Here is a 16297-nt window from a genome sequence, read left to right on the forward strand (position 1 = left end):
AATTGAATTTGTTGTTTAAAGACTCTAATAACATAATTTTTATTTGTTTATTATAGTTTTTATTGCTGCAACTACTACTTAATTTTGAATTCAAGGCACTTCTTTTATTTTGCAGTTACATTTTATGATATTTTTTCACTGTAATAAATCTAATGAATCAGCTCCTGTACTCTTTTTTTTTTTATGCTTGGGTGCTTTGTTTTAAACTCAGCTTTTAAGTCTGCTGGTAAATAAAAAATACCACTAGTAATTTCTTATACCAAGAATTGTAATAATGTGGATTAATGGTGAAGAGTTCAGACTTTAAATGGCATTCAAACACGTTGGCACCATCAGTGGCTAGCTGTGAGATCATAAAAATGTTGCTGAATTTCTAATCTGTTTTCTTAGCTTTAAAGTTTTTAATTTAAATATAATAATGCCTATCTCACAGCATTGTGAGGATTGAAAAATCACACACAAAAAATTAGCAGTGTGCTAAGTGCAATTAATCCTACAATTGATTCCACATCCACAAGATATCGTAGCGTTTGGTGAGATATAGTAAGAGGTCTTCAAGTACTAATCAACTATTGATTGCTATGCTCTAGAAGAAAAATAGAAGTGTAGATGATATATAACAAACCATTTCTAACCCATTTTAAGTGAATCATGGAATATATTGCATAACTTCATCAACAGTTACTCAGGTTTCCTAGTTTATATTTCCTAAACACACACTGGTAGACAAGGGTAGCCTATGGACCAAGTAGGCTCACCTTTCCTTATCATTATTACTAAAGTATTCACTCCGTGTTCACAGAATATATGATGCACAAATGAAACAGAGAAAGTCAGTAAATATATGAGGATTATTATTTTCTCTGATCTTGGCCAGGGCAAATTTACCTGTGTAAATGGTCATGCGTCGCCATGACAATAGATTGTAAAAACTGGTGTGAAATAAACTCCAACCCTGGGTCTTGCTACCAATGCCATGTCTTTAGAATAAAAGCATAATGATAGTAATTTAAACTACTGTGGTTGCTAATCATTGTTTTATTTTAATCACTAAGTAGGTTTTTTTAACTTTCTAGGTAAAATAAGATTGTGTAAAGAGGGGCAGCTAAGCTAGTCATATTTTTGCTTTGAAATTCAGAGAAAGTATTTTAAAAGATAATAGAAATACTGCCACATAAACAAAATTAGGTACATAATTTATACAAAAGGCACCTAAATTTCCAGGAGTGTGGTTTTTAAGAAAGTGAATCATTTTCAGTTTCTCAAGTCTCTGTTGAATGTTGTGTTTCCCTCAGTCACGATTAACTCTTCAATGCCAAAGTAGTATTCCAGTATTATTGCAAATACCAGGAAATTCAGATACAGACTTATTTTTCATTAGCAATTGAATACATAAATTAAAGAGGAGAGTGAATACCACCTTAATTATCCAAGTTAATTGTTTATCTAAATAGCTTAAGTCAGTCCTCCATTCCCACCAAGGGAATTAAACCACAGCTCCATGAAAAGATACCTAATTTTGCATTTTTCCCCACCCCTATCCAAACATTCCCTTCTGCTTAAATGGACGCTGAGTCAAGAGACTTGGATTTTCCTCCCTGGTCTTCCATTAGAAATTAAATTCCCTGGGCCTCAATATGCACATCTGAAAAATGACAGAGTTGAACTAGTTGATCTGCAAAATAGAATAATGGACACTTCACACCCTTAACATATGTCAAAAGCAGATTTAATATCAAAGATGTATTTTGGGTACCTATCTGTGGAAAAAAAAGTCTCTTAGCTTCAGGTATTAAACAAGAAGAATGTGAAAAGTCATCTGCCTAAAGAACATTTATTAATCTAATTGGGTTTACTTCTAAGAAATAGTAAAATTCAGTTAATAAATTTAAGTAGTTCTCCTCTTACTTGAAAAAAATCAAAATTAAATATTTCCCTAATATTAAGCAGACATTCTTACCTATTAGATTCTTATTCTACTGCATAAAGGAAAGTACACTTATAAGATTTTAAGCACACACAAAAAGCTTCAACAAGATACTCGCTCTTTTGCATGTTTATTCCGTAGTTTTTCTATGAAATAATATTCCTTAAGTGTAGGAGGTGGGACTAGGAGATGCAATTTTAAATACAATTTTAATTGTTTCTTTAAAACATAGTAATGTTCTTATATTTTTCCAAGCCTCACATGTCCGTCCGTTTTAACTCTGTTTACTCTACTTCCCAAGTACACACTCTCTCCCTCTCTTCCTCTCCACACCCAACCTTTCCTTGCGTCCTTCTGCCAATAGGTGTACTCCGGAAGAGTCTTCTCTACTCGCCCCTCTCCACGACTTTTCCAAGCCACCCACAGCTACCTGTGCTCTTACCTGTCGGCGCTGAGGGCAGTGAGAGTGAACACGGAAACCCCCACGGAAGTGAGCTGGATGACAGGGATCAGTTTGCAGCCCACCTTGCCGAACCTCCACTCGTCGAAGAAGTAGCGCGAGGCGTCCACCGGGATGCAGGTGAGCAGCAGCAGCAAGTCCCCGGCCGCCAGGTTAGAGATGAAGATGTTGGGGACGCTCCTCATGGCGCTGTTGGTGATGAAGATCTTCACCAGCATGATGTTCCCCAGCAAGCCCACGGTGATGATGAGCAGGTAGAGGGACGGGATCACACAGCGGATCACCAACTCCGCGGTGGTCCCGTCCGAGGCCGGCAGGAAATCCCTTTCCCACCCCTCGGGAACGGAACCGCTCTCATTCGCGCCGGTGGTCACCGAGAGGTTGGAAAGAGACTTAGAGGGCATGATCTCCTTTCCAGCAGAGTCCGCTGGAGTTTTCACGCGCTCCGGTGCCCTGAGGACTGAACGCCCACGATTTGGGTTTAACTTATGTCCCTCCCTCTCGCCCCTGCAAGTTTACTGTCCGCGGGGCGCGCCTCTTAGCGCCAGGTCCCTAAGAGTTCAGGACCTGGGGAGAGGTCTGTCCACACACTCGGGCGCTCCGCTTCTAGAGGGGGGAAATGGCTCCGGCTAACTCTGAATTTGAATTAAAAAAAAAAAAAAAAAAAGCGGTTGCGTCTTTGTTCCATATTCAGTGGTTTGTTCTCGCGGTTAGCTAGCGGAAAACAGTCTTTCAGGAACAAGGAGCTGTCCCTTGGGGATCAGTAGACGCACCTGCCCTACTGTTCGCCCAGAGAAGCGGAAGTCATCCTGGCGCTGTCCAGCGGGCCGCGGCTGAAATCCTGGAAACTAGCGGGGGGCCACCTGCAACCTGCTTTTCCCACAGCTTTGCTCTTGTTTGTGAAGTTCCTGTTGTATTGTGTGGAACTGGAGGGGAGGCCAGTCCTCCATGCATGTGTGTGTGCCCCTATATGCATCTATCCTTACCTGCCTCCAAGCAGGAGGAGCCCAGGTGAGAACTTTGGAATCTCTGAGGATTAAAGGGCTGAGCTGTCAAGTCCCTAATGCTGAAACATAGAATTTAGGGGAAAAAAAGAGTGCCAAAGAATGAAGCTCATAAATGAAATCCTCTCGTTACTCTTCTTCTGATTATCTACTGTTCTTACCTTAAATGTGAAAATTATTTCCTATAGTTGGTGTATTATTTTTAAATTTATATTTTATTGAATTATAACATGTAAAACATACATATTTCTTAATCGTCCTGCTTAATCTAACCATCATTCAGAGCCCACAATCTAGCCACCATCTCCCAAAATAACCACCATTTGGCTTGTTATTAAATAAGTGTGCCTCCTATTGAGCATCATATAAATGGAATCATTCAGCATACACTCTGGCATCTAGGTTCTTTCACTCGACACCATATCTGTGAGATCCACTCATGTTTTTTCTCAGGTGGCATTTTTCATTACTGTATACTACATCATTTCATAAATATACCACAGTTTGTTTATCCATTCCATATTGATTAACATTTGGGTTCCTTACAATTTTAGTCAACCTGAGTAATGTTTCTATGAACATTCTTTTACATGTGTTCAGGTGCACATTTGAATAAATCCCAGGTGTGGATTTGCCAGGTCATAGTACTTGAGTATGTTCAGCTTTACTGGAAACTGACAATTTTTCAAAATAAATTACTAACTTATTTTTTCTTTTGGAACCTCGCTTGACAATTTTAATTGTCAATTCTATCTATTAAGGCAGAGTATATGTATGCTTATGACTGAGTAATGCCACTCGTAGATATATATTCAATAAACATCTGATATGCTGTTTTAAATAGGTTGTCCCTAAGAACAAAACAGTTTCCCAAATCACCACCATCTGAGTCTAACGTAAACTGATCAGAAATGGTGGCGCAGTTCTGGAGTTAGCTAAATAACACTCTTCATTAGGGAAAACATTTGACTAGTTCTTTGTATTAAAGGATAAATTTGAACAATTGAATAATAACAATGTAACTAGCCAAGGACTACCTATGATGATCTAGCCATAAACTGATAAAATGTGTATATATGCAACGTCATTTATAAATTAAGCAACTTTTCCAGATATTGCCCACCAAGAGCACTGTCAAATCATAATTGAATTAGACAAGGTAAGTATTTGCATTGTAATCAATTTTAAGTTTTATGTTTTTTAACTCAAATAAAAGTCCTTATTGTACTCTTCTGGAATTTCACCACTTAAAATAATTCATTAAAAATTAAGATTAGTTAAATAGAATATTTACATATAAATATATTTGAATATATAAATATTCTATTTATATTTACAAAAATTATACACATATATAGAGGGAGAGGGAGCAAGAGAAAGAGGAAGAGAGAGCAAGGAAATTAATATTACATGTAAGTTGAGAAATGTCTCTAGGAATTTTATCTCCAAAGTTATTTGTTTTCTTTTTAACATCCAATCTTACTATACAGAATAAATTACTAAAGCAATCTTCCAATTATGAAATGTCTAAAATTCAAACTGCAACTATGCCATTTTAACATATTTTATATAAAAATATATTGAAATCGAAATTACTGTATGAATTTTTGTATTCTCCTCTGATTGCGTCTGTGTGTTCCTAATCATTTAGATGAGAAAAAAATGTTTAGTCTAAAAGCTGGATTAATAAATATCCAATTGACAGGCCTTGTAGAAACAAGGCATCTGGATTGAATTTTCTTCATTTTAAGTAAATTTATATGTATTTACTTAAAGATTTGTGTTCATTGTAGTGAATAATATAATGAATATTTTAATAATTTTTTTGGTATTTTATTAAAATGTTATAAAGTTATAATAATGTATTATTTAGATTCATCACAAAATTACATATAAGAACACAGTATTGTCTCATATTAATAGAATGCATACACATCAAAGGTAAACATATACTGGAATGAAACACTATTTGTTTATTTATGTTTTGAGACAGGGTCTTGCTCTGTCACTCAGGCATGTGCAGTGGCATGAAGATGGCTCACTATAGCCTCAACCTCCTGCATTCAAACAATTCTCCTGCCTCACCTTCCCCATGTAGCTGGGACTGCAAGTGTGCCCCACCATGCCTGGCTAACTTTTTTAATTTTTTGTAGACATGGGGTCTCACTTTGTTGCCCCGGCTGGTCTCAAATTCTTGGGCTCAAGCAATCCTCTTGCCTCAGCCTCCCAAATGTCTATAATTACAGGCATGAGCCATAGCACCCAGCCATACAAACTTTTTTATTGTGTTCAATATGTCATATACCATATTAGGTTCCTTAGACTCATATACTTAATGTTTATCAATATTCTTGGATAAAAATACTTGAGTCTTAACATGATTCACAGAGACAAGATAAATTGTCTAATTTGAAAGAGACCTCATAAAACTGCATTTTGAAATTTATTGTATTTGAAATCAGTGTCTGTTATGTCTCTTTGTTTCTGGAGAAAACAATTGTGTCAAAAAATGTGGTTTCTATATAAATGAAGTATACATTTTTAATCCAGAGTATTCGATGTTTATAAATATACATTGTATATTTTATTGCCCTAATACAGGAACTGTTCAGAACCATATTGATGCTGTTTCAAATTCATTGACATGAGTATTATTGTTGTAAGTGAATATGAAGAATTTGAAATTTAAACCAATTTTGTAATCCTCATCTGCTTCAATGTATCTATCCTTCAGTGTATTATGAAAAAATATAAAATATTATACTTATGGAGACATTTTATAGATTTTTCTTAAGATCATGACAAAGGCAAGTATACCTGCTATTATCATTGTTATTCAACACACTAGAGGAGATTCCAACCAATGCTATTGCAACAGAAATGGAAATGAAAAGCATAAAATTTGAGAGAAAGGAGATACTAATACAAAGATATAATATTAAAATTAAAATGGAACTGGCAAAAGAACAGAAAAAACATCAATGGAAGAGAGTAGAAAGTTCAAAGTCAGTTGCATGTAGATAAGGAAACAACACTCAAATGTGTATTACAACAAATAGACACTTAGTAGATAATACTGGGAAAACTGTTTCACAGGCAAGAAGAATAAAACAGAGTCTCTATGTAATACTATATGTAGTATTATAATTCTAGTGCATTAAAAGTCACAGTATGAAAAAGTAATTTGGGGAAGATAATAGAAGAAAATCTTAAAGAATATATATGAGACCATGGGGGTGGGAAGTGATTCCTACTTCAAGTCAAGATGGAGTAACAGAGAATACACTGAAAACATAAAAACCAGACAAAACATATTAAACGGTAGTTTTTAGACATTGGCAGCACAAAAGAGGCAGCACAAAACGGTGATCCCTAAGACAGGTTTAACAGATGAGATGAGCTCTACCATTGCTCTATCTTACTGCCTAGAGAAAGAGTTTTCAGCCCATGCACAAGGATAAGGAATCCACACTGAGCCTGGAAGTCTCTCATACTTGAGAAGATGGAATTGGAATCAGCAGAACAGAGAAAAGTGAGTCATACAGAGAAAAAACTCCGGAGATTCACAGAATTTCCCCTTGGGTTTTCAGCTAAATACGTGTTTCTATCTGCATGTGGGAAAATTAACCAATTCTCAGGAAAACACTTACCCAAAAAGGGTCAATTAGCAATTTAAAGAAGCTATGTTCCTACCAGCCACAGTATAACAACCTTGTAAACACATAGTTTTAGGTACATTACTTAGAAGTGTATTGTCTTTGTAGTTAGGAAAAATTAACCATAGACCAAAGGTTTCTCTGGTCTTGCCCTCAAAGCTTAAAAGCAGGGATTAAAATGGCAAAACACTAGTTCTAAGAAACCTGATGGTATCTTAGAACAAACTTTAAGAATTTTTTTCTTTTTATTTATTATACTTTAAGTTTTAGGGTACATGTGCACAACGTGCAGGTTTGTTACATATGTATACATGTGCCATGTTGGTATGCTGCACTCATTAACTCATCATTTAGCATTAGGTATATCTCCTAATGCTATCCCTCCCCCCTCCCCCCACCCCAAAATAGTCCCTGGTGGGTGATGTTCCCCTTCCTGTGTCCACGTGTTCTCATTGTTCAATTCCCACCTATGAGTGAGAACATGCAGTGTCTGGTTTTTTGCCCTTGTGATAGTTTGCTGAGAATGATGGTTTCCAGCTTCATCCATGTCCCTACAAAGGACATGAACTCATCATTTTTTATGGCTGCATAGTATTCCATGGTGTATATGTGCCACATTTTCTTAATCCAGTCTATCATTGATGGACATTTGTGTTGGTTCCAAGTCTTTGCTATTGTGAATAATGCCACAATAAACATACATGTGCATGTGTCTTTATAGCAGCATGATTTATAATCCTTTGGGTATATACCCAGTAATGGGATTGCTGGGTCAAATGGTAATTCTAGTTCTAGATCCCTGAGGAATTGCCACACTGACTTCCATAATGGTTGAACTAGTTTACAGTCCCACCAACAGTGTAAAAGTGTTCCTATTTCTCCACATCCTCTCCAGCACCTGTTGCTTCCTGACCCTTTTTGTTTGTTTGTTTCTTTCTTTTTTTTTCTTTTTTTTATAGTATTATTATACTTTAAGTTTTAGGGTACATGTGCACAATGTGCAGGTTAGTTACATATGTATACATGTGCCATGCTGGTGTGCTGCACCCATTAACTCGCCATTTAGCATTAGGTATATCTCCTAATGCTATCCCTCCCCCCTCCCCCCACCCCACAACAGTCCCCAGAGTGTGATGTTCCCCTTCCTGTGTCCATGTGTTCCCATTGTTTAATTCCCATCTATGAGTGAGAACATGCGGTGTTTGGTTTTTTGTCCTTGCGATAGTTTACTGAGAATGATGATTTCCAATTTCATCCATGTCCCTACAAAGGACATGAACTCATCATTTTTGATGACTGCATAGTATTCCATGGTGTATATGTGCCACATTTTCTTAATCCAGTCTATCATTTTTGGACATTTGGGTTGGTTCCAGTCTTTGCTATTGTGAATAGTGCCGCAATAAACATACGTGTGCATGTGTCTTTATAGCAGCATGATTTATACTTTTTAATGATCGCCATTCTAACTGGTGTGAGATGGTATCTCCTTGTGGTTTTGATTTGCATTTCTCTGATGGCCAGTGATGATGAGCATTTTTTCATGTATCTTTTGGCTGCATGAATGTCTTCTTTTCAGCAGTGTCTGTTCATATCCTTTGCCCAGTTTTTGATGGGGTTGTTTGTTTTTTTCTTGTAAATTTGTTTGAGTTCATTGTAGATTCTGGATATTAGCCCTTTGTCAGGTGAGTAGATTGCAAAAATTTTCTCCCATTCTGTAGGTTGCCTGTTCACTCTGATGGTAGTTTCTTTTGCTGTGCAGAAGCTCTTTAGTTTAATTAGATCCCATTTGTCAATTTTGGCTTTTGTTGCCATTGCTTTTGGTGTTTTAGACATGAAGTCCTTGCCCATGCCTATGTCCTGAATGGTATTGCCTAGGTTTTCTTCTAGGGTTTTTATGGTTTTAGGTCTAACATGTAAGTCTTCAATCCATCTTGAATTAATTTTTTTATAAGGTGCAAGGAAGTGATCCAGTTTCAGCTTTCTACATATGGCTAGCCAGTTTTCCCAGCACCATTTACTAAATAGGGAATCCTTTCCCCATTGCTTGTTTTTCTCAGGTTTGTCAAAGATCAGATAGTTGTAGATATGTGGCATTATTTCTGACGGCTCTGTTCTGTTCCATTGGTCTATCTCTCTGTTTTGGTACCAGTACCATGCTGTTTTGGTTACTGTAGCCTTGTAGTATAGTTTGAAGTCAGGTAGCATGATGCCTCTTTTGTTCTTTTGGCTTAGGATTGACTTGGCAATGCGGGCTCTTTTATGGTTCCATATGAACTTTAAAGTTTTTTCCAATTCTGTGAAGAAAGTCATTGGTAGCTTGATGGGAATGGCATTGAATCTATAAATTACCTTGGGCAATATGGCCATTTTCACCATATTGATTCTTCCTACCCATGAGCATGGAATATTCTTCCATTTGTTTGTATCCTCTTTTATTTCATTGAGCAGTGGTTTGTAGTTCTCCTTGAAGAGGTCCTTCACATCCCTTGTTAGTTGGATTCCTGGGTATTTCATTCTCTTTGAAGCAATTGTGAATGGGGGTTCACTCATGATTTGGTTCTCTGTTTGTCTGTTAGTGGTGTATAAGAATGCTTGTGATTTTTGTACATTGATTTTGTATCCTGAGACTTTGCTGAAGTTGCTTATCAGCTAAAGGAGATTCTGGGCTGAGACAGAGGGTTTTCTAGATGTACAATCACGTCATCTGCAAACAGGGACAATTTGAATTCCTCTTTTCCTAATTGAATACCCTTTATTTCCTTCTCCTGCCTGATTGCCCTGGCCAGAACTTCCAACACTATGTTGAATAGGAGTGGTGAGAGAGGGCATCCCTGTCTTGTGCCAGTTTTTAAAGGGAATGCTTCCAGTTTTTGCCCATTCAGTATGATATTGGCTGTGGGTTTGTCATAGATAGCTCTAATTATTTTGAGATACATCCCATCAATACCTAATTTATTGAGAGTTTTTAGCATGAAGCATTGTTGAATTTTGTCAAAGGCCTTTTCTGCATCTATTGAGATAATCATGTGTTTTTTGTCGTTGGTTCTGTTTATATGCTGGATTATGTTTATTGATTTGCATATGTTGAACCAGCCTTGCAACCCAGGGATGAAGCCCACTTGATCATGGTGGATAAGCTTTTTGATGTGCTGCTGGATTCGGTTTGCCAGTATCTTATTGAGGATTTTTGCATTGATGTTCATCAGGGATATTGGTCTAAAATACTCTTTTTTGTTGTGTCTCTGCCAGGCTTTGGTATCAGGATGCTGCTGGCCTCATAAAATGAGTTAGGGAGGATTCTCTCCTTTTCTATTGATTGGAATAGTTTCAGAAGGAATGGTACCAGCTCCTCCTTGTACCTCTGGTAGAATCCGGCTGTGAATCCATATGGTCCTGGACTTTTCTTGGTTGGTAAGCTATTAATTATTGCCTCAATTTCAGAGCCTGTTATTGGTCTATTCAGAGATTCAACTTCTTCCTGGTTTAGTCTTGGGAGGGTGTATGTGTCGAGGAATTTATCCATTTCTTCTAGATTTTCTAGTTTATTTGCATAGAGGTGTTTATAGTATTCTCTGATGGTAGTTTGCATTTCTGTGGGATTGGTGGTGATATCCCCTTTATCATTTTTTATTGCATCTATTTGATTATTCTCTCTTTTCTTCTTTATTAGGCTTGCTAGCGGTCTACCAATTTTGCTGATCTTTGCAAAAAACCAGCTCCCAGATTCATTGATTTTTTGAAGGGTTTTTTTGTGTCTCTATTTCCTTCAGTTCTGCTCTGATCTTCGTTATTTCTTGCCTTCTGCTAGCTTTTGAATATGTTTGCTCTTGCTTCTCTAGTTCTTTTAACTGTGATGTTAGGGTGTCAATTTTAGATCTTTCCTGCTTTCTCTTGTGGGCATTTAGTGTTATAAATTTCCCTCTACACACTGCTTTGAATGTGTCCCAGACATTCTGGTATGTTGTGTCTTTGTTCTCGTTGGTCTCAAAGAACATCTTTATTTCTGCCTTCATTTCGTTATGTACCCAGTAGTCATTCAGGAGCAAGTTGTTCAGTTTCCATGTAGTTGTTCAGATTCCATGTAGTTGAGTGGTTTTGAGTGAGTTTCTTAATCTTGAGTTCTAGTCTGATTGCACTGTGGTCTGAGAGACAGTTTGTTATAATTTCTGTTCTTTTACATTTGCTGAGGAGTGCTTTACTTCCAACTATGTGGTCAATTTTGGAATAGGTGTGGTGTGGTGCTGAAAAGAATGTATATTCTGTTGATTTGGGGTGGAGAGTTATGTAGATGTCTATTAGGTCTGCTTGGTGCAGCACTGAGTTCGATTCCTGGATATCCTTGTTAACTTTCTGTCTTGTTGATCTGTCTAATGTTGACAGTGGCGTGTTAAAGTCTCCCATTATTATTGTGTGGGAGTCTAAGTCTCTTTGTAGGTCTCTTTATGAATCTGGGTGCTCCTGTATTGGGTGCATATATATTTAGGATAGTTAGCTCTTCTTGTTGAATTGATCCCTTTACCATTATGTAATGGCCTTCTTTGTCTCTATTGATCTTTGTTGGTTTAAAGTCTGTTTTATCAGAGACTAGGATTGCAACCCCTGCCTTTTTTTGTTTTCCATGTGCTTGGTAGATCTTCCACCATCCCTTTATTTTGAGCCTATGTGTGTCTCTGCATTTGAGACGGGTTTCCTGAATACAGAACACTGATGGGTCTTGACTCTTTATCCAATTTGCCAGTCTGTGTCTTTTAATTGGAGCATTTAGCCCATTTACATTTAAGGTTAATATTGTTATGTGTGAATTTGATCCTGTCATTATGATGTTAGCTGGTTATTTTGCTCATTAGTTGAGGCAGTTTCTTCCTAGCTTCGATGGTCTTTACAATTTGGCATGCTTTTGCAGTGGCTGGTACCAGTTGTTCCTTTCCACGTTTAGTGCTTCCTTCAGAAGATCTTTTAGGGCAGGCCTGGTGGTGCTCCTCTATTTATATCTGGGCTACATCTCTGTAAATGCACCGTAAGTTGAAAATATCCTAAGTGGAAAGTGCATTTAATACTCTAACAAATCCATCATAAATAAAGTCAAAAAATCATAAGTCAAATCATTGTAAATGCAGATGCTCCTCGACTTAGGATGGGGCTACATCCTGATAAACCCACTGTTAAAGTCAAAATATCGTAAGTTGCACTACTGTAAACTGGGGGCTGTCTGTGATGTTTAAACTATGTAGAACCCAACAAGGTAAAATTAAAATGTCTGGCTGACATGCACTTGGAAATTACCAACCATGAAAACCAGCAAGTAATTATATCTAAAAATAAGGACAAAAATCAGTTAATTGAAAATAAACCAATAATGGCACAGATGATATATATGTGGATAAGAACATTGAAAATGTTAACAAGACTCTATTCCGTGTGTTGAAGAAGGAAGTTGCATATTAAGGAGAGACATGAAAAATATAAAAAGACATACATTAAATTTTACAGAAGAAAAAAGTCATAAAAATAAACTTCATAAAATTAAGAGCAGAAAAAAACACTGCAGGTATAAAGGTAAGTGAATTTCTCAATGTACTAGTAGAAAGTATCCAAAACAAAATATAGAGAGAAAATGACTGGTGAAAAAAATGAACAAAGTGTGCACTCTGGGAAACTTTAAGTGACCCAATGTGACTACAGTTGGATCTCCAAAGGACAGAAGAAAAAAAGAACAGAGGAAAAAAATTTGAAGAAAAAACAGCCCCAATTTTTTCATAGTTAATGAAAGCTAAACCCTTCACATCCAAGAGGCTCAGCAAACCCCAGGCAGAAGAAACACAAAGAAAAATTTGCCAAGATGAGAAACTAGAAACTATTTTGCTAACATCAGGAATGAAGAAAGATGTGTACTCTCACCATTCCTTTTCAATTTTGTACTGGAAATTCTCATCAATGCAGTAAGACAAGAAAAAGACATAGGGTGATATTGATTGTGAAGGAAGAAATAAAACTGTCTTTGTTAACAAATAACATGATTATCTATTAGAAAATCTGAAAGAATCAACAAAAGACTCTTGCAACTAATAAGTAACCATGGAGAGGTTGCCAAATAAAAATTAATATACAAAAGTAAATCACTTTCTTATATACCATCAATTACTAAGTGGAATTTGACATTGAAAACATTAAAAAATTTACAGTAACCCTGAAATATGAAGTACTTAGATTAAATCTAACAAAATCTGCATGATCCATAAAAGGAAAATTACAAAACTGAAGAAAATTGGAGAACTAAATAAATAAAAAGATATTGCATATTCATGGATTGGAAAACTCAAGTTTTCCTTGTCAAGTTGTAAGTTCTTTTCACCTTCATCTATAAATTCAATGCTATCTTAACGATAATCCCAGAAAGATAATTTGTGGATATCAGCAAAGTGATGATAACAGGCACAAGATTCAGAATAGCCAACACAGTTTTGAAGGAGAACAAAGTTGGACGACTGACATTACCTTATTTCAAGACTTATTATTATAAAGCTACAGTAATCAAAACAGCATGGATATTAATGAAAGCATAGACAAATAGATCAATGGAAGAGACCAGAGAGCCCAGAAATGGACCCACATAAATACAGCCAACTGCTCTTTGACAAGGAACCAAAGGGCAAACATTGGAACCAAGATTAGTCCTTTCAACAAATGGTGCTGGAACAACAGGATGTTCTCATGCAAAACAAATGAACTTAGACATAGAGTTTACACCCTCCACAAAAATTCACAAAAAGTAGATCACAGACCTATATGTAAACCACAAAAATTATAAAATTCCTGAAAGATCACATAGAAGAAAATCTAGATGAACTTGTGTATTCATCCATTTTCACACTGCTATAAAGAACTAACTGAGACTGGGTAATTTATAAAGAAAAGAGGTTTAATTGACTCATAGTTCCACAGGCTTAACAGGAAGCATGACTGGGAGGCCTCAGGAAACTTACAATCATGTCATAAGGAGAAGGGGAAGCAAGGACCTTCTTCACGTGGTGGCCGAAAAGAGACAGAGTGTGAAGGGGAAGTGCCACACACTTTCAAACAAGCAGATCTTTTGAGAGCTCACTTACTATCATGAAAACAGCAAGGGGGAAGTCTTCCCCATGACTCAATCATCTCCCACCAGGCCCCTCCCCCGACATGTGCAGATTACAATTCGAGATGGGATTTTGCTGGGGACACAGAGACAAACCATATCAACTTGGGTATATTGATGACTCTTAAGATACAAAACTGAAGAGATAATCCATGAAAAAAATAATTGATCAGCTATATTTAATAACATTCAAAACTAAAAATTCTGCTTTGCAAATGACACTGTCAAGACAACAAGCAGGCTAAAGACTAGGATTTATGATCCAACACATACGAGTATCACAAAGAACACTTACAACTCAGGATATCCAAAATACACAAATAATTTTTAAAATTCATCAATAAAAAAATTAAAAATCCAATGAAAAAGATGGACAAAATACCTTAATAGACATCTCACCAAAGAAGATACACAAGTATAAACAAGCATATAAAAAGTTGCTTACATCATGCCATTAAGCAATTGCAAATTAAGACAAGATACCCTATACATTTATTAAAATGGCACAACATTACAGCTTTATTCGAAACACTGCCAACTTTAAATGCTGAGCAGGATGTGGAACAATAGGAATTCTCATTCACTGATGGTGAAAATGCAAAATTTGGAAGACAGTTTGGCAGTTTCTTACAAAATTAAACATACTCTTACTATGCTATTCATCTATCACACTCCTTCCTGTTTACCCAAAATATTTGAAAACATATGTCCACACAAAAACCAACACATGGATGTTTATAACAGCTTTATTCATAATTGCTAAAAGTTGGAAGAAAAGATGTCCTTTAATAGGTGAATGAATAAATAAACTGTGGTACAACCAGATGATTGGATGTTATTCAGCCCTAAGAAAAATGAGCTATCCAGCCATAAAAAGACATTGAAGAAACTTAAATGTATGTTGCTGATTGAACTAAGTCAATCTGAAAAGCCTGCGTACTGTATGATTTCAACTATATGACATTCTGGGAAAGGTCAAACTACAGAGACAGTAAAATGTGCTTCCCAGGGGAAGGGAGGAGGAAAAGACAAATGTGTGGATCGCAGAGGATTTTGCAGTAGTAAAACTACTTTGTATGATACCATAATTGTAGACATGTGTAATTATAGGTGGGCTCAATCCCAGAGAATGTACAACAGGAAAATTGAACCCTAATGTAATCTATGACTGAGTGATAATGATGTCTCAATATAGATTCATCTAATTGTAACAAATGTGCCACTTTGATGAGGAAAATTGATAATAGGAGACTATGTATGTGTGTTGGTAGAGGGTATAGGGACATAACTATACTTTCTTCTTAATTTTGCCATGTCAAAACAGATTTTACTGTCTTAGTCTGTTCAGACTGCTATAATAAAATACTATAAATTTGGTAGCTTATAAAAAAGAGAATTGTATTTTCCACACTTCTGTTAAAAGAGAATTATTAGCCAAATTAAATTTTACAGAGTTCAAATGAGTAGAGAACAATTCACAAATCAGGCAGCCTCCTGAGCCAGAGTAGGCTCAAAGAGACTCCAGTGCAGCCATGCGCTGGAAGGAGATTTACGGACAGAAAAAGAAAAGTGATATACAGAAAACAGAAGTGAAGGAAAGAAACAACCAGATTGGTTATAGATCAGCATTTGCCTTATTTGAACATGGTTTGAATAATTGGGCCTCTTTGATTGGACCAGTCTCAATGATTAGCACAAGAGCAGGTTCCAGTCTGTTTACACTTCTATTCAGGTCATAGTTCACTAGGTACAGAGAAACCTTTATGTCAAACTTAAAATATATAAGGAAGCAGCTTTCTGCTAAACTTGATTTAACAATTTCCTCTTTGGGGTCATCCTCTGAAAACTGATCATTGATCAAAATTTTATCATGGATGTCACTAGCACCATGATAAATGTACTTATTTGGTCTCAAAACCCATTGGGAAATAGCAGAACAGTGGGTTTTTTAAGGTTAGAACAAGGACTTCAGATTATTTTCTTTGTAGGGGTTAGGTTAGAGGGTAGCTCTTTATGGTGGAATCTCCTGTTTACAGGAGAAAAACAAAACTTGGTTTGTTCTAGGATCTATCTTTTTCTTTAAGGTCTTAGTTTGATTATGTCGGATTTAGCATA

General features: G+C 36.4%; 1 protein-coding gene across 2 annotated transcripts in view; it reads right to left on the reverse strand.

Annotated features, from left to right (window-relative positions):
• The window catches only part of NMBR (neuromedin B receptor), a 76762-nt gene that overhangs the window by 11434 nt on the left and 49031 nt on the right, over positions 1-16297 (reverse strand). The window contains exon 1 of one of the 2 annotated variants that reach the window (XM_009242308.4): positions 2370-3728. The exons of the other annotated variant lie outside the window; for it this stretch is intronic. Coding sequence (XP_009240583.3) covers positions 2370-2791 — 422 coding nt within the window. The 5' untranslated portion in view covers positions 2792-3728. Of the gene's footprint in view, positions 1-2369; positions 3729-16297 lie in introns of those variants that run through there. 2 annotated transcript variants of the gene reach the window in all.

Source organism: Pongo abelii, chromosome 5 (genome assembly GCF_028885655.2).
Source record: "Pongo abelii isolate AG06213 chromosome 5, NHGRI_mPonAbe1-v2.0_pri, whole genome shotgun sequence".
Taxonomy (NCBI): Eukaryota; Metazoa; Chordata; class Mammalia; order Primates; family Hominidae; genus Pongo; species Pongo abelii.